The 20,207-nt window shown below is 34.7% G+C and overlaps 1 protein-coding gene across 1 annotated transcript; it reads right to left on the reverse strand.

Annotated features, from left to right (window-relative positions):
* Window positions 1–1,122: 1,122 nt before the first annotated feature.
* Window positions 1,123–3,074, reverse strand: LOC141660427 (uncharacterized). The gene is made up of 2 exons (XM_074467411.1): window positions 2,516–3,074; window positions 1,123–1,616 (listed from the first exon to the last, which is right to left on the reverse strand). Exons 1-2 carry the CDS (start codon window positions 3,072–3,074, stop codon window positions 1,123–1,125), a joined length of 1,053 nt encoding a protein of 350 aa, XP_074323512.1.
* Window positions 3,075–20,207: the final 17,133 nt, after the last annotated feature.

A 20,207-nucleotide genomic window follows, 5' to 3' on the forward strand; every position in this document is an offset into this window, starting at 1 on the left:
AGATTCTATCTACCAAAAAGTGTTTAGTGTCAATAATGTATGAAACCCAGAATACAATAATAATAGAATTAAGTACCTTTACATAATAAATAAACTGACACTATATGTTACTAACACTATATTCTACTAACCCCTCAAAATACAAGATCAATCTATCCCATAAGTTAATTAACCACTCTAATTCGACGCCTCCAAGACCTTCTATCTAATACCATATCCCCTCGAAGGTTTAAATAATGCAAATCTAGTGAAAGTAGGTTATCCCATGTTCTTCTCGGTCTTCCTTTCCTTCTCACACCCGGCAATACTAAACCTTCAACTCTCCGCACTGGAGCCGTTAGACTCTTCCTCCAAACATGTCCAAACCATCGCAGTCTACCTTCCCTTACTTTTTTTTATTATAGATGCAACTTTTAATTACCATCTGAACAAACCCATCGGAAATCTATCTAACAAGGTGCGGCCACAAAATCCAACGCAACATCCTCATTTCCGCTACCTCTAGGCGTTATTCTTGGGCCTTCGTTACCGCACAACATTCCTCCCCATATAATAAAGCTGGTCTAATCGCCCTTCGATAAAATCTTCCTTTTAATTTTGAAGGAATCTTTTTATCACACAGTACTCCAGAAGCAGCCCTCCACTTTAACCATCCAGTTTAGATACGATGAGTAACATCGGCATCCATCTTACCATCGTTATGAGTCATAGATCCCAAATACTTGAAACTTTCTTTCGGAACTAATAAATGCTCGCCAATTCGAACATCAACCCCCTCTTCATCCGGTTTGTTACTAAAATTTACCACATGTATTCAGTTTTTGAATGACTAACACGCAAGCCCGAAGTCTCCAATGTAACTCTCCACTGTTCTAACTTCTCATTAATCTCCGACTTTTTCTCATTAATAATAACTATGTCATCCGTGAAAAGCATACACCACGGTACAACATCCTGGATTCCTCTAGTGAGTACATCTATAATTATTGCGAATAAAAATGGACTTTATGATGATCCTTGATGAAGTCCTATCTTGACCAGAAAATATTGAGTGTCACCGACAGGTGTCCTGACACACGTCAATACTTGTGAATACATTGCTTGAATTGCCCTCACATATATCTAGGACACACATTTACTCTCCAAGCTTGTCCAAATTATGTTGCGTGGAACACTATCATAAGCTTTTTCCAAATCTATAAACACCATGTGCAGGTCCGTCCTACATCCCCTAAATTTCTCCATTAAACGCCTAAAAAGATGAATCGCCTCCGTTGTCGACCTTCCACCCATGAAACCAAATTGATTTTCTGATATTGTAACCTTGTTTCTAAGCCTAATTTCAATCACTCGCTCCCATAATTTCATAGTATGACTTAAAAGTTTAATACCACGAAAATTACTACAATTCTGCGCATCACCCTTATTCTTGTAAATTTGAATAATCATACTAAGCTTCCACTCATGTGGTATCTTACCAGTCCGAAAAATAAGATTGAAGAGTTGAGTCAACCACCGTTCACCCTCCTTACCTAAACACCACAATACCTCTATAGGGATTTTGTTTGGACCAGTGGCTTTACCATTACCCATCTTCCTTAATGCCAACTCAATTTCTTCACCATTTATTTGTTGTATATTAGAATCACAATGTGATTAATGAACTGATTCCCACTCAATCTCCTCTCCACTCATACGAGACTCGTTAAATAACTGTCTGAAATAGTGATACCATCTACATTTAATATCATCATCCTTAACTAGCATACGTGCATTTTTATCCTAATAAATCTGACAAATCCCAAATCTCATTGTCTCCATTCTCAAGCCTTTGCTAGTTTATAAATTCCATTTGCTCCCTCATTTGTAGATAGACCTATATACATTTATTCATAAGCCTTATCCTTCGCCTCCACCACCGCCCTTTTTTCTAGACGTTTTGCTTCCTTATAAAGAATTTTCTTTGTATCAAATTCCTCTTGTTCATTGCAGCATATAAGCTCCTTAAAGCGTGCTTGTTTAACTTTTACTCGACCTTACACATCCTCATTCCACCACCAAGCCTCTTTTTTATCCTGAATTTTCCCCGAGATGATTCCTAACATATCTTTATCCACACCCCAAATTAACGAAGCCAAATGATTCCATATTTGGTTTACATCATCCCCAACAAAGCTTCTTTATTCCAAACCAATTCTTTTCTTGAAAATCCGTACTCTTTCACCCTTCAGATTTTTTCATAAAATACGCGGTGTCGTCTCCTGAATACCTACTATCATCTTTCTCCTCATAAAAATATCCATTACCAACAAACGATGTTGCGTAGCACACATCTCCTCCGGAATCACTTTACAATCTTTGTAATTTTTTTTGCATCTTCTCGTTAGAAAATAATCTATTAGCGTGCTACAACCTCCACTCTTAAAAGTAATTAAATGAGCATCCCTCTTTTTGAAACAAAAATTAACTATCACTAATTCATGAGCTCATGTAAATTCTAAAAGAGTACACCCACCTTCATTCGTTATACCATATCCAAAACTCCTATGAGTACCAACATATCCATCAGAATGCTCTCCAATATGCCCATTAAAATCACCCCCGATATATAAAATTTGATCACTAGGTATTGTACTAATTAAATCATCTAAACAATCCCAGAAGAGTTTTTTCTCCTCATGTCCCAAACCAGCATGCGGAGCGTAGGCACTAACAATATTAACAACCACAACATCCACAACTAGTTTAATCATCATCACCCTATCATTAAATCGAATCACCTCCACTACATTATTCCTCAGTTTTGTATTTAACATAATACCAACACCATTCCTATTATTTACAACACCTGAATACCATAATTTAAATCCATTGGCTTCCTTTGTCTTAGCATCCTTCCACTTAGTCTCTTGCACACAAATTGCATCAACATATCTTTTCTTTAACCCATCGACAAGTTCCAAAAACTTTCCGGTAAGAGTACCTACATTCAAAGAACCTACCCTAAAGATAGAATTAACGACCCTTATATTTCTCCCTCTAATCTCCAAAACACCGCTACTAGAAGTTTCCATTAATGAAATTATACCACTAACAAGAAAAAAGAAAAATAAACACTAAAATAAACACAATAAATGACACATAAAATTAAGAACAATGAAAAAATTATAAGATACAATACCGAAAGTGACTGTCGCAAGTCACTCGTTTTTCTTCAGAGATCCACCCAGACAAAATATATATGATGTATATATCTTCTTAAAAAGTACCCCACAACAATAAAACACCCACAACACCAACCCTTGTATCTCAAACAACACGTAAAACTGGAAAATTTGTGAATGAATCATAGACTGAGAATTGGAGGGGGACTCTTCTTAGAGTTTTGATGAAGATATAGTGAGGGTAATGTAATTTAAGTTATGTGATGACTTCCCCGGTAGACCGCAATAACATGACATAAAATGATAGTGCTAACTGCTCGAATAACCGTCTTCTTGTATGCCTCAAATGAATCATAGACAGTAAAAGATGCAATTAAACTACGGAATCTAAAATGGCCAATAATCAAACGAACACAGTCAAAGGACATTAACTACAGATTTGATGCACAAACATTAATCAAACAAAGGATTTATGTAAGTTAGACACAACCCATGGCAATAATGCAAGAATAGTGAAATAGTGTGTGTATAGTCGTGTGTATATCACAAAAATGATGATGAACAAAATGACCCAAAACCCAAAACCCACTATACGAATGATGCAAAAAAAGACTGGAATGAATATAAACGGGCAGTAATTCGTGGTATGTATGAATATGAACACGTGAATGAACGGAATTGTGATTGTTTGAAAAACATTATAAATGATGGATAATCGGAAAAGATTTAAAACGAGATTCTAAATTTATTATATCGTATTTTAAGAAATATTTATTTATTAACATTTTATTTATTTTTATCTTATTTTAAGAAATAATTGTTTATTAACATTATAATAGTCATTGCATAATTTTTAAAAACAAAGAGTCATATTTATGAGATTGAAAAATGAATTATTAAAAATTATAAGAATTAAATCTTTTATTTCATAATTTTTTTAAAATTTTCAAATAAATTATTATTTATTATTAATTTTACAAAATTAGTTACTGTTTGTTATTTATAAAAAATGGGATTTTTTCATAAATATACTAAAAAATGAAAATTTCTGCAAAAATAATTATTGTTTTTAAAAATATTTGTAAGTTTACGGAAGAGAACAATTTATTTTGCATAAATACTATGAATACAAAAAAGAAGAAAAAAAGAAAGATAAATGGACTTCAGGAAACTCTTGCTCAGTTTCTTCATCATCAATAACTTGCAACTTCCTTTCTCATCAACAAACATCTTCATTTCTTTCACATCTACTATCATCAACGATTGCTTTGATTGCTTACAGATTGATTGAAGAAAAATACACAAATCAATTGACAATTGGTTTGTTCTTCATCATCAAAATCAAAAGTCAAACTACATTTCCAAAATTCTTTCAAATCGGAAATCAGGTAACATAACCCACTAAAATGGTATCAAATTTGTAGATCTGCTTGTTTTCAGTGATATAAATTTGATTATAAAATTGAAGATTGATTTTGAGCATTTTTTGTTTTGAGTTGTATAAGTGGTTGTTGAGATTCAATCTTTTTAAAGATAATTACGTTTTTAAATTAGAATTAAGTTTTATATGAAGTTGTTATTCTCTAAATTACTTATGTCAAATAATTGGGTATATTAAGTTGCTAGCTTGCATAACTGCTTGCAAAATTTTTAAAAATCAAGTAAACAAAGTAGATTGGTTTATGGTTGTGAGAGCCTCGTCCAGGCCCTTTGATTTTAGGAGTTTTAGTTTGCATTTGAAGTGTCACATCATTTACGTATTAAGTCGTTATATTGCAGAATTTTTAAAAAATAAGAGCAAATTAGTGCATTGGTTTATGGTTGTAACAACCTCATGCTGAAGTCCTTTCATTTAATGAAAGTCATGTTGCAAAAAATGTGTATGATCATGTAATCTTTGTGTTGCTAAGTTATAGAGTTTTTAATAAATTAGTTAAATGATGCATGAATTTATGATTATGACAACCTTATGTAGACGCCCTTTCATTTTACGTGCAAAAGACGTGCCAGGACATGTAATTTATTCACTTTCTAGGTTGTAGAACTTTTTAATAATATATCAAAAATGGTCCACTACTAGTTCATGGTTGCAGAAAGTACATATAAGCCTAATTTCATCAATTTACTACTTTTTAGTTGCAATATACATGTCAAACCATGTAACACATTTAGTTGTGAGGTCGTTTGTGATTGATGTGTCCCACTATGGAGAGTATTCAGTTCCTAGTTTCCATAATTAAAAAAACAATATCAAATCATGCATGAGTTTAAGGGTTACCAAACCCGCACTTAACTTTGTTTTCATTTTACCAGTTTCTGTTTGCGATGGACCTATCCAAGCATGTCTTATATTGAGTTTCTGTTTGGGTGTCCAGTCATGTCTTGTATTATATTAATAGTTTTCAAAGTTTTTTAATTTTGTGCGATAGTCCTGGAATAGTTTTCGACATTCGAAAGCCTTATATGCCTCTATTTTTTAATGTAGTAATTTGAGGTTGTTATTGAGGTGTCCAAGTTTGTCTTGAATTTAGTTGCTAGTTTTCATAATTTTTCAACTACTTGTCAAATTCTTGGAATAATTATAAAGTTTACTTTGCTTGGATTTTGTGTGATTTTGTTGCGTTTGAAATGTCAAATCATGTCATAACTTAAGTTTCTAGTGTGCATACTTTTTATTTTTTTATCAAATCATGTCATAACTTGAGTTTCTAGTGTGCATAGTTTTCAATATTTTTGTCAAAACTTGGACATAATGGTTTGTGTAGATAGTGCAATCTGGTACTCAAGATTTCAAAAATAACAACTTGCTCTAGTTGGATTTTAATTGAATTTAGTTGCATTTGACATGTCGAATCATGACATTATTTGTGTTGCTAGTATGCTTAATTTTAACTTTTCTTGTCAAAATGCAGTTGTATTTTTAGGCTTTCTAAAACAACACGTTGCTCGACTTAATTTCAGTTGAATTTATTTACATTTGACGTGTCGAATCTTGTCATGACTTTTTGTCTAATCCACGTGTACTTTTAGGAAGGCTTTCTAAAAAAAATACTCTACTTGATTTAATAAATTTATAGTTGCATTTGGAGTGTCGAATCATGTCATCACTTAAATTTCTAGTGTACATAGTTTTTCAACATTTTTTGTAACACTCATGGATTATTTTTGTACATAATCAGGACAAAAAAAAAAAGAATCCTCAAATTCAGGAGAAGCTTTGTTAGGAAATTGTCTCGGTTGTGGGAGAGGGAGAGGAGTTTATGGAGAAGAGGTGGTGTAGGGGAAGAGTTGCAGAGAATACCGTGCTTAAAAGCAACTGTGTTGGAAGGTTTGAGGCGTCATCCACCTGGTCACTTTTTGTTGCCACATTCGATGGATGAGGAGGTGGAGTTTGATGTTTATTTGATTCCGAAGAATACTGTGGTGAATTTTATGTTGGCGGAGATGGCAAGGGATGATGAGGTGTGGAAAGATCCGATGGAGTTTAGTCCAGAGAGATTCTTGACTGGGAATAGAGGAGAATAAGGGTTTGACATAACATTTAGTAGGGAGATAAATATGATATTTTTGGTGCAGAAAGGAGGATATGTCCCGGTACACTTGCATTACAACTTCTGGAGTACTTTATTGATAATTTGGTTTTCTCTTTTGAATGAAGGCCTGCTGCTGGGAATTACGATGTTGATCTTTCAGAAGAGCCAGAATTTACTGTTGGCATTAAAAATTTATTGCTAGTCAGCATCTCTCCTAGAGTGAAACCATAGCCTATAGGCATTAATATGGTGAAATTTGTTAAGAAACTCTAATATACATGTAAAATTTGATGTCAAATTATAACGTACATGTAATATAACTTTATACGAGCTTTAGTAATGAATTCTTTATATTTGTAAAATTTGAGTTTCATTGAATTTTGAGATTAATTACAATTTCTGATTGTTAGGTAATGAATAACACACAGAGGGGGGTGAATGTGTTTTAATATTTTTCTGCTTTTCTTGATTTATTTATGGTGGTGAACAAAGTAAATTAAATCTTGTAGTGAAATGTGTTAAAACTGAAATTAAACAAGTAACAGTAAAGAACACAGATCTTTCAAAACTCACTTAATTTTATAATAAAATTAAGAATGTTTTGCTACAAATTTTCTAGGCTCTTTGTTGATAAAAAGCTTAGCTTCTTCCTTGAGAGAATACTATATTTTCTTATCTAAATTGTTACAACTGACAAAGCATCCAGTGTTTACTTTATAGAACAGTAAACACTGGTTATTACACAGCATGCAACAACATGTACTAAACCCTATTTTTATATAATCAAATCTTTATATTTCTAGCTTAGTGTATCCTGCTAATCTTGCATGCCCGTGACTTTACTTTGCCAGTTACTCTTGGCCTTTGATCTTATACTCTTCAAGTTGTTTTTGTAGACTTGTTAATCCAACTAATTGGATTATTTGTTGAATGATAATCTTGGATATTGAACTGGTCTACATTTTGTACTTCGAGTTTTACCTTGAGATCTCCAATTTGTTATATAGAGAACTTGACATCTCGATAAGTATAATGGCTTATCGAGATCTATCATTTATCTATAGTTGTTTTGACTTGTAGAGGTCTCTGAGTTCTCTATAAGAGAATTTAGCTTGTCGAGATCTCTCATCTTCATGTCTTCACTTTGGCTTATCGATATCTCTGAGTTCTCTAGTGACCAATTGACTTGTCGATAACTCAGAGTTCTCTAGTGATATTTTGACTTGTCAATATCTCAGAGTTCTCTAGTGATATCTTGACTTGTCGATATATCAGAGTTCTCTAGTGAAGAAATGACTTTTCGATATCTTCAATCTTCATGTCTTCAATTTGGCTTGTCTATATCTCCGAGTTCTCTAGTAGCTTTCCTGACTTCTCTATAAGTCATTTTGGAGTTCTCAAATGACTTCTCTATAATATTAAATCTGTGACTTGTAGAGATCTTTACTTAGAACATTTTTTTCAAAACAGATTTATTCAACTCCAAGCTTCTTCATAATTCTTCAGAGGCATGATCTTCTTGATCTTCTTCCAGCTAGAATTCTTAGGCTTGATACTGTTTATAGGAAAAATACTCAAGTCTGGTCTTTGACATTTTTACAGAGTTTAAATGTTATAATACAAAATGCAAACTAAGATTACAATACAACTTACTCAGGATTGTCAATTTGACTTAGTCTTGTTATAGTGCAGGCATGTCTTGCACAACAATCTTCCCCAATTTGTGAGAAGATTGCTTAACCCAAATTCATGTATGTTAATAAGACTAACCCCAAACTTCATTTGAAAATAAGATTAATACATAAAAATTGACACAATTACAACATTTATACATTAAGAGATTTCTTGAATTTAAATAGTTACAATATTTAGGTAAAGACAGTTTTTGCTTTTGTTTCTTCTCTAATAAGGACCCTTAAGTAAACAAGAATTTCAAGTTCTTCTATTACAGGTGTCCTTTCTAGAGCTTCCACAAGTTTGAGTCTGTCTTGCTTTGGATAACCATTTAGAAAATCAATCCTAAATCTTGTGAATTTGCTAGCTTTGATGTTTAGAAATTTTCCATCTTTAGAGATTCTTCTCATTCATTTGGCCTTGAGTTCTTCTGATCTTTTAATGTACATTTCAATCTCCTCATTATACTTCCTTATCCTCTCCTCAGATTTAGATTTATTCCTTGCTCTTCTTTCCTCCCTTTCAATCAACCATTCAGCTAAACAGATCTCCATGCTCTTGTAGCAATATCCTTATCCTTTTGTAGGCTTATCACTCTTTTGATTTATGTGGGAGAGAGTGTCCATTAAGGTACATCCTAGAAATGTGAAGGATCCATCTTCATAGTAGATTCTTACTTTCCTTATAGTTACAACCCAGACTCTAACTATTTCCTCAACGAGTTATTGAAAATAATCTTCATCTGAGATGCACAAGTTTAAAGGTAGAAAATCATTTTGCTTGAAACAATTCCAGATGGCCCTTTCAGTGACTTCAACTTTTGAAGTAGGCTTGGCCTTCTTAGGTTTTCTCCCAACAGACTTGTGGTTAATTTTGAGTGATGGTTTTATAGAGGGTAGGTCTGTGATTTTCTTGAGAAATGTTTGGCATGTGGTGATTGGTATTTACAGAAAGGAGTTAGCAGTTTGTTTGTATAGTAATTTGGTCTCAGAGGTTTGAGGTGATTTGTTGTTTGAGATTGTTGTCTTTGAAGGTTGAGCTTGAGTTGTTTGGATTTTTAGGGTTTGTTGTGGTTCTGAGCCATCATGCCTTTTCTTGCTTCTTATTTGTTCTCCTCTTTTCTTGTCACCTTCCTTCTTCTCATCCTGCTTCTTGTCCTTGCTATCAGTTGCTTTTGAAGATTGTCTTGGATTTGATCTAGAGGGATTTTGTTTATCATTCTTATGTTCATCATCATCCTTGTCATTTATTAGATTGTATTGAGTGTTTGGCAACATGGTGTCAGTATTTACAAGATATCTGTCCAAGATCTTTATCATCTCAATATCCTTATGCTTCTTGCTCCTTTTGTGCTTTAGATCAGACTGCAAAGTCATGATCAGCCACATATTTGATCTGACACAGAGTTTAGGAACAAGGAAGTGTTTGCTTTGTTTGGTTGTTGGGCAGATGCAAACTACTCCTTTGTGTGGATATAAATAGGCTTCAGGAAAAGCTGTTATCTGTGCATTCTTGAGCTCATGGAGAAGTTGAGTGTCTTCTGGAATAACAGGATTTACCTTGTCAATCTGTGTATCCAAGTCAGATGCTCTTAGAGTTTTGAGATTTGGAAGAGACACCTGAAGACATCTGTCCACACCCCCATCATTGATATTCACCACCATTCTTTTCTCCGAGAAATTATCAATTTTTACAACCACTGTCCTGATGAAGTTTATGTTCTTGTCCAAGGCTTTCTTGTAGGTCATGTAGTTGTTTTAAAGAAACATTCTTAGTACTACAAGAAGTTCACTAAATTATTGGTCTTGATTGGGTCCTTTTGCAGCCTTTTGAAGTCTTTCTTTGCCAACATCAACTTGAGCACTTGAGCTTTGACGAACCTGAATAGGCTTTATAGATTTAGCTTTAGCATCCCTGGATTGTTGAATCCTAGCCTCAATCTCTCCTTTAGTCTTGGTGACAGGCATGTGGAGGGGAGTTAGAATTTCTGGCCTTATGTCTTCAGGTAGTGAGGGCAGTGGAATGTTGAGTTTCCCCATGATGGCTCCCAAAGCAACAGAGTTCTACATCTGGAGATGCTTGTCGGAGTGCGCAATGTCTTGATATCAAATTGTTGACTTTTTACTATAGAAGTCAAAGCCTGAACTTGAACATTGAGAGAGGCATTTGAGGTCTCTAGAGAAGCCACTTGTGTCTTGAGATCTTGAAAGTATTATGGGGAGGAGTGTGAAGTGAAGATAGCAGTAGATGGTCCAAATGTAGCTTGCACATGTTTCTAAATTTCATCCATAACCAAAGGAGAAGGAGTGTATCTTGCAGTGTGCATTTGATCCAGCTTCCACCTTGTGTCATTGGAGTTTGTGATGTGATCTTGAACTACCTTGTGCAAATCTAAAAAGGATTCTGACACTCTTATCAATCCCATTGAGATCATACCTTGACATTTGTTCTAAGAAAGTTTTGAATTGGTGTTTGATCTCAGTCTGAGAGGGGATGATTTGATCCATCTTTTCCCTCACCATTCTCATAATATTCTCTTGATGTCCATTCAATGTGATTTGAAGTGCTTTTCCAAAATTGTGGAAAGCCTTGATTTGATCTTTGTAGACATCATTGATGACATCATACACCTCTTGTGGAGTTAGGGATCTAGCATTGCTTCCCAAAATGGTGATGTACTCCTCCCTGAACTTAGCTAGCACCACATCCATTTCAATGATGAATTCCTTATCCAACCAAGCATCACAGTTAGCATCATGACCAGCTTCATCAACAATTTTTGCTTGCTTTTCTTTAAGATCAGCCTGGTAGGTGAGCATGATAGCTTGGTAGTCCTGGTTTGACATGTTGGATGTGAGTAGTTGTTGTGATATCTGTGCAAGGCCTCCAAGTTGATCAACTCTAAGATCTTCAATGGTGGAAGGTTAATTTGTAGTTTCTTGGAGCCATTGGGAGACTAGATGTGGTTGTTGAGGTTGTGAGGTGGATGGTAGACGGTCAGAACCACCTGTGACAGGAGTCATAGTTAGACTCATAGATTTCTCTATGTTTATGACAAGTTTTTATTCCTCACATGTAGTGGGAACCTACAGTTGAATTGGAGGGGATTTAACTGGGTTACTGTCATGGGGAACAATCTCAAACTGTGTCTTGCACTACACTTTCAACTGAATGTGCTATTCTTTCCTTCTCTATGACAGAATCATTGGCAATTGTACTCCCATCTTCAATTGTCAAGGAAATCTCAGCCAGGGTTTTAAGGGGAGTTGTTCCTATAATAGGAACCTCCAATTGAATTGGAGTGGATTTAGATAGCTCCCCCTCAAGAGTACTAACCTCAAACCTAACAGCCTGTGAGGCTGATTTGCACATGAAGGTGCATTTGTAACATCCATGGGGTCTTTAATAAAAACTAATGAATCCCCCATGGTTTTGATGGTGTCATCAAGGTCTACCCTAACTAGTAGCCTTTCACCATCTGATTGTAGTTTCTTGGCTGTGAGCAAGGTTTTGGAACCAAGTCACTTGAATGAGCTTGCACTTGAGAAATGGATTCAAGTGTTGTATGTGAAGAAGAAATTTGTGAGATTAAGAGTTGTTGTTCAGTAGTGAGTGTTGGAAGCTCCCCCTGAATGGATGAGGGAGCTTCAATAGATGTGCTCTCACTGTGTGTTCCATCCTTATTTCTTCTAATATACACTTGAATTTGATCAAGTGTTGGCTGTGCAGACTCTTTACAAGATGCATTGGGGAGAATGCTCTTTTTATTAGAGACACCCTGTTGAGAGGATGTATCTAGAGTCTGTTTTGTCCTCATTTGTACAACTGCATCCTTTTGGGAGGATACAGAGGTGGTTTGAGTAGTCAGCTCAGATTTCTTTCCCTTCTTTGTCCTCTTGACCAATGGTGACTCAGCTTCTGTTTGTTCCTCACCACTCCCATTCATAACAGTTAGGGTTATCTCATTTCTCTTCTTTTTACTCACTTCACCCTTTTGAGAGGATGAAGTGGTTGGTTTCCTAGCTGCTAATGGTTGTGAAAAAATGGTTTCGACCTGGGAAGGTCCCTATTGGTTTTCCTGTATTTGTAATTCTACAGGTTCAGGGACCGTAGCTGTACTAACTTGTATATTTGATCTCATGTCAAGCAATGGGTAAGGGTAAGTCCTAAACCTCTCCATCATGAATGGAGTGATTTTCAGACTTACATTTACCTTGTTCTTTATAGTAAGTGAACCAAATATTATTTTGGACACTTGCTTACAATTGCCTGTTTTTGTGCTATCTATACCATTCAACAAATGTATGTCTGTTACTTTATGATTTAAAGTAGACATTATCAAACTAGGAAAGAATATTTCCTTACCTCTAGTAGACTGGGGCATTGTTAGCCTGGTTGCAAGTTCTTCCATGATCAATAGACTAACATTCAAGTGTTTGTTGTGGGCTATTTAGAACACCAGCTTCTGCACCACACTTGAAATATTGTCATACCCTGTCTTCCTGCATGTGAAGGCCCTTACTATAGAATCAAACACAAAGGACCATTCCTTCCTAAGATTTGTTCTATTTAAGTTTGCCAGATTGATTCTTCCACCACAGTTGATGAAGTCCATGAACTCAACAAGCTCATCTTGTGTTGGCATCTCCACCATATTTACTGTTGGAAGACCCAAAACTGAATTCACATCTTGCTCATTGAACTCTATCTATTGGTCTCCAATTGTGCAAGTTATCACCAAAGATACAGAGTTGTCATTCATTACAGTTCTCACCACAACTGTTGTCCAAAACTCATGCAGAACATCTAAGTACAGGACTGGGATAGCAGTTAAAGCTCCTGTAATGTAAGTTTCAGACAAGAATTTCAGAAACCCTTTGAAACTGCCAGGGGCTTGGTTAACATCAGTAAAATCTAGGTAATTGCTTCCTTTCTCTGGGATAGTAGCTTTAATAATATTGAGTGCCATTGTTGTTTAGTGAGAGTGAATGGGTAAGAAAAATTAGTGAAAAAGAAGTTGAAACGAGAGAGAAATCGGTTTTGGATTGAAAAAGCTAGGTCACTTATAGTTCTCGAAGGTGTAAGTATGTATATGTATTGAGATGTCTGGGTATTTATAATAAAAGCAAATGACTTGTCGAGAAGTCAAAAATAGATGTTTGGAGTATACTTATCGAGAAGTCATTTTGAGATGTGAAAAATATATTGATAAGTCATTTTATTTGTTATTGTGGAGAACTAAAAATTAACTTATCAAGATGTCAAATAAATACCCAGTTTGTCCAAAATGGACTGAATTGTTTCCAATTTTTATTTGAATAAATTCAAAATAAATTTGCCAAAAGTATTTTACAAAAAATATTTTATTAAATTAAATTATTTCAAGCTGAATTTTTGTTTTTGAAAAATAAATATGCAAAGATTTCTGAAATATTTATAATTCATATTTCAATTATTTCCAATTAAATCAAATTAATTTCGATTTACTAGAAATTATTCCACTGCAAAACATTAGTTGAGTTCTTGCCTTAGGATGAAGAATTAAGCATTCCAATTTCACCTACAAGTCTAGTGAAAGTTGCTTCATCCAATGGTTTAGTAAAAATGTCAGCTAATTGTTTTTCTGTTGGAACAAAATGAGCTTAATGGTACCATTTGCAGCATGTTCTCTAATAAAATGGTACCTTAAATCAATGTGCTTTGTTCTAGAGTGATTAAATGGATTAACCACAATAGATATAACACTAGTATTGTCACACATAATTGGAATTTTGTGTAACACTAGGCCATAGTCCATTAACTGATTTCTAATCCAAAGCACTTGAGCACAATAACTTCCAGCAGCTATGTATTCAGCTTCAGCTGTGGAAGTTGACACAGATTGTTGTTTCTTGCAATACCAGGATACAAGTCTTTATCCAAGAAACTGACAGTTTCCACTAGTACTCTTTCTGTCAACCCTGCATCCAGCAAAATCTACATCTGTATATCCAACAGCTTCAAAACCAGTTCTCTTAGGATACCATAATCCCAATTTTGGAGTTCCCTTCAAGTATCTAAAAATCCTCTTTACAGCCATCAAATGTGATTCTTTTGGATTGGCTTGAAATTCTGCACACAGACATGTAGCAGACATGATGTCTGGTCTATTTGCAGTTAAGTAAAGCAATGATCCAATCATCCCTCTATAGGATGAAATATCTACACTTTTTCCCTTTTTATCTTCATCCAACTTTGTTTCCGTAGACATAGATGTAGATGCAGGTGAACAATCAACCATACCAAACTTTTTCAATAAATCTTTGACATACTTAGTTTGGCTGATAAAGATTCAATCACTTCTTTGACTAACTTGAAGTCCAAGAAAGTAACTCAATTCTCCCATCATACTCATTTCATATTCACTCTGCATAAGCCTGAAGAATCTTTGGCAAAGCTTTTCATTTGTAGAACCAAAGATGATATCATCCACATAAATCTGAACTAGGATTATATCATCACCATACTTCTTGTAGAAGAGATTCTTGTCTATAGTGCCTCTAGTAAAACCATGTTTAAGTAAGAATTCTGACAATTTATCATACCAAGCTCTAGGTGCATGCTTTAGTCCATATAGAGCCTTGAGTACCTTGTACACAAAATCTGGAAATTCTAGATCTTCAAAGCCAGGTGGTTGTTGCACATAAACTTTTTCCTCTAGCTCACTATTTAGGAAGGCACTCTTGACATCCATTTGATACACTTTGAAATTTGAATGTGCAACAAATGCTAGAAAAATCCTTATTACTTCAAGTCTTGCAACTGGAGCAAAAGTTTCATCACAATCTATTCTTTCTTCCTGTGAGTAGCCTTTTGCAACCAACCTTGCCTTGTTTCTGGTAACTGTACCATTTTCATCCATATTGTTCCTGAACACCCATTTTTTTTCCAATTACACTTCTATTCTTTGGTGCAGGAACTAACTCCCAAAATTTTTCTTTCAAACTGATTCAGTTCATCCTGCATGGCAGATATCCAATCATGATCCATTAGAGCTTCTTCAATTTTCTTAGGCTCTGCTTGAGATAGAAAGCATGCATATAGGCACACATTAGTAGTTGCACTTCTAGTTTTCACACCGGCAGTTGGATCACTAATAATTGCTTCTCTAGTGTGACTTATATCCCACTTTCTTGTGTGAGTTTCTTGACTTGTGCCTTCATCATTTTCTTCATTATTGGTATGACTAGTAGATCCTTCTTCTCTTTCCCCCCTGAGTTTGTGCTATCAAATTCAGGTGTTTGAGATGAGCTTCCATTTCCATAATTTTCTTCTTCAGTAATCTCTTCATTCATCATCTATTGTGCATTGACTTCATCTTCTTCATCAGAATCACTGTTAATATTGAGGTTTTCCAATGCAAGGGCTTCAGCTTCATTATTATCAAGGCATTCCAAGCCTGGACACTTGTCATAATAAAAAGTCACATATGTGTTTTCCATGATCTTCTTTTGATCAATTACATAGACCTTGTAGGCAGTTATTTCCAACGAATATCACAGAAAAATTGCTTCAAAAACCTTTGAGTCAAATTTTCCCACATATTCAGAGTTGTCTTTCAAAATGTAATAGTTGCTTCCAAACACATGAAGATGTTTTACAATAGGCTTTCATTTAGACATAATTGAGTAAGGTGATTTGCCATGTATCTTGTTAATGAGATATCTGTTTTGAGTATATCATGCAATATTAACAGCTTCTTGCCCAAAACTTGGTGGCAGCTTGGCATCTTGCAGCATTATCCTAGCAGCTTCTACCAATGTTGTATTCTTTCTTTCAACTACCCCATTTTGTTGAGGTGTTCAAGCAGCTGAGAATTCTTGAACAATGCCTTTGTTTTTCCAGAGTTCACTCAATGTTACATTCCTGAATTCTGTTCCATTATCACTTCTCAATCTCTTTACACAATTATGATCTTCAGCCTGTTTTTCTATCTTCTTGATGTGCTCAGTTATGATGTGTGTGGAGTTTTATCTTTAGAGTGCATAAATTCAACCCAAGTGTATCTTGAGAAATCATCCACCATCAAAAGTGCATATTTGTTTCTTGAAATTGATAAGACATTTAATGGCCCAAACAAATCCATGTGAATAAGTTGCAATGGCATATCTTTCACTAACTTTTTCTTGACCAAGGTGTTGATTGCCTCGATGTTTAGATGTGAGAGTTTCTTATGTCATGAGTTGCTTTGCTCTATAGATGCCTTGGTGTAGAAGAAACAGATATCATCCTCATTTGTTGAGTCCAAGTCTGCAACAAACAAGCTTCCTTTCCTTGCTCCTTTCAGAGCAACTTCATTAATTTTCTTGCTGATGAAGATACATTCCTCTTTGTCAAATTGAACTTTAAAGCCTTTGTCTGCAAACTGGCTGACACTGAGAAGATTTACTTCAAGACCAGCTACCAATGCTACATCATCAATGACAATATTTCCAGAAACAATCTTTTCATATCCCATTGTGAATCCTTTGATGTTGTCTCCAAAGGTCACCAAAGGGCCAGCCTTCTCCTCAAATTATGATAGCAGGGCCTTATCATCTGTCATATGTCTGGAACATCCACTGTCTATGATCCATACGACCTTCTTCATTTTTCCCCGCACACAATGAGTTTTAAGTGTGTTTAGCAACCCAAGAAGTGTTAGGCACTTTCTTCTTATTAACTGATTTAGCAGAAGTAGAATGAGTTGTTTCTGGATAAAATAGAATTCATTGACTGTTGTGCATTTCCATGTCTGTTGTAGACCCAATTTTTTTTTCTTTGAGGTCTACTCTCAGCTTGTGACAACTTTTCATTACTTTCAAGTTGCAAGGGATGCAATAAAACTTGTCAAAGAATGAGTAGGGATCATTTGCATCTGCTTCATTGTATTTGCAGGCTCCTTCAACTGGCTTGCTAACAACCTTTTTACAAAGGTGATTTAGGTGATTCACAGAGCCACATTTCTCACATTTCTTTCTTGGAGCATCTGCAACATAAGCAAAATTATTGCTTTTGTTTATTCCAATCTTCCCATTTCTATTTTTCTTCTTCTTTCTCGCATCTTCATATTTTGTTTCCTTGACAGGTGTCTTGGAATCTTGGTTGTATACGAGCTTCTCTTCAGCTTTAGAAGATTGAGTTATTTCTGTATTTTAATTCTCATTATCTTCATCAGCAATCTCTTGCTTTATAATCAACTCTTCTTCACTGAAGTTTACTTCACATGCTTTGAACATAGGTGAACCAACCTTTTTCAGAATAACTGGAACATCATCATTTTCATTAGCTTTCCCATTTTTACCTACATCTTTCTTCTTATTTTTCAAGGCATCATAGTCAAGACCAATAGCAATATTAGCACATGGCTTGTTCTTCTCATGGTATTGTCCAACCAACTCAGATGCATTCCTGAAAGATTTTAACTTGACTACATTCTTTTCCAGCTTCTCCCTTAGCACTGCTTCAATTTCACTTATACACTTGAGCTTGTTCGTCAGATATGCATTTTCTTGTTTCAAAGCTTCAAGCTCTACCAGCAACAACTCAGTTTCTTGTTTCTCATTTATCTTTGTTAGTCTGCTAACTTCTTCATTAGCAGCAACCATACTTGCATGAATGTGAAACATTTCTATGCTCATCTTTTCTACAGTTTCCTTATATTGACTCACATTTAAATCAATGGTGGTAAGAGTTGGTACCTATGATTTTGATTATGATGACTCTCCTTGCTCCAAGGCCATTAATGCATAATTTCCAAGTTCCTCATCTTCATCATTATCAGAATTATCCCAACTCTTTCCCTCTGCAATATAGGCTTTCCTTTGTTGTTTCTTCAGAAGAGCTTCATACTTTGCTTCCAGTTCAATATAAGCTTTGTCTTTCTTTGCTTTCTTGGTTTTCCTGCATTCTATAGAAAAATGTCCTAGCTCATCACAGTTACAGCACCTTATTTTTGATCTGTCAACAGATCCAGTTTTGTAACCATTTTTGCTATCAGATGTGTACTTCCCTTTTCCTTTCCAGCTGCTGTCTTTGTTGAATGATTGTCCTTTACCCTTGAAGAATCTTGGCTTCTATACTCTAATGTTAGAGAACTTTCTTTCCAGATAGGCCATTGACAGATCAAGCTCATCAAGTTCATCCAGGGTGTAGAACTCATCTTCTTCCAGTTCCAGTATGACTTGTTCCTATGAATCATTGTTTCTCTGCTAACTTGTTGAGGCAACTGAAGTCTGGGATCTTGGCTCATCATTAGAGGTATGGCTTTCATTGACAATTAGAGCACTTTAACCATCTACAATATGCCTTTGACCAGCTCTTAATGATTTCCTTTGAATCATTTCTAATTCATATATTTTTAAGATTCCATATAGAACTTCCAGAGTTATTCTGCTCAAATCTCTCCCTTCTCTGATTGTTGAAATTTTCTGCTCTAAATGATCAGGGAGTGTAAGCAAAAACTTCAAGTTCACTTCTTTAGCTTTATAGTATTTGTCATGCAGCTGCAAGTCATTTATTAGCTTGTTTGAGGCCGATAGGCCCTAAACCCTGGGAACCAGAGTTTAATTTGATGTTAGAAATTAACTTAACAAGTTTTAATGGTTTAGGCTTCACCAATTTCATATTTGGGTTTTAGAAGCTTTAGTTAGACTGTTAGATAACGTAAAATGGGTTAGGATTTAGGGTGTAGGGTTTAGGCCCTTTAGACCCTAAACTCTATAGCCTAAACCCTAATAAGGTCAAGGGTTTGGGGCCAGTAGATCCTAAACCTTAGGAACCGGATTTTAATTTGATGTTATAAATTAACTTAACAAGTTTTAATGTTTAAGGTTCACCAATTTCATATTTGGTTTTTAGAAGATTGGGTTAGACTGTAAGATGACGCAATATTGGTCTAATACATTATTTAAAAGGGTTGAGTAAGATTGTTATAATCGGGTCTATAATTGCATAAGTGACTGCAATATAGGTTTAAATAATTTATTAGGTTGCTTTAAAGTTATGGTGATGTTACATTTAGAGTTACATTATATAAGTCATTTAAGGGGTTTCACAATGGGTTGCACATCTAACGCATTTAAGAGGTTTTGTTTATTTTTTATTTTAATTTAATTTTTTATGAGTTTCAAAATTGATTGCATAAATGGTTTTAAGTTTCATGAGTTTGGGTGAGGTCGAATTTTAAGGTGAATTTTTGTTCAATATAATTGATGATGTTGCATAATTTATTGTATTTTGGGTTTAATGTTAAAGTTTTCAGGGTTTGGAGTTGCATGTTGGGTTTCGTAACGTGTTTATATTTTTTTGCTAATCAAGATTAAATTGTGGTATACATAAAAGATTTAATAAAGTTTATAATTTGCATAAGAATCTTACAGTTTCATAATAGGTTGTATAAACAGTTATATTTTGCATTTTGTAAAAGGTTTTAAATTGAAATTGAATTTTATGTAGTTGCATTTAGGGTCGCACCGCTTTTTTAATCATAAATACAAGGTTGCATAAAAAGGTTCAATATGAACATCTATCACAATAAACACAACTGAATTTATAGTATTCTTCGTAGATATAATTTTTTTAAGCCAAGTTAAAAAATAAATATGCTAAGTGAGCTTGTTGTTGTTCATCGGATTTTTACAAGTCCTTCTATTATGTCACATTTAGTTGTATTTTTCACATTGGACTTGTATTTTTGCATTTATCTCCCAATGAGTTTTACACCTTTTATTCTTTTGTCTTCCGACTCTTCTTCTTCCTTCCGGGCATATATTTCAACTTGTTTTAATATTTGAGTTCCTCATTTAGATTTTTGGAT

Source organism: Apium graveolens, chromosome 5 (genome assembly GCF_009905375.1).
Source record: "Apium graveolens cultivar Ventura chromosome 5, ASM990537v1, whole genome shotgun sequence".
Lineage (NCBI taxonomy): Eukaryota > Viridiplantae > Streptophyta > Magnoliopsida > Apiales > Apiaceae > Apium > Apium graveolens.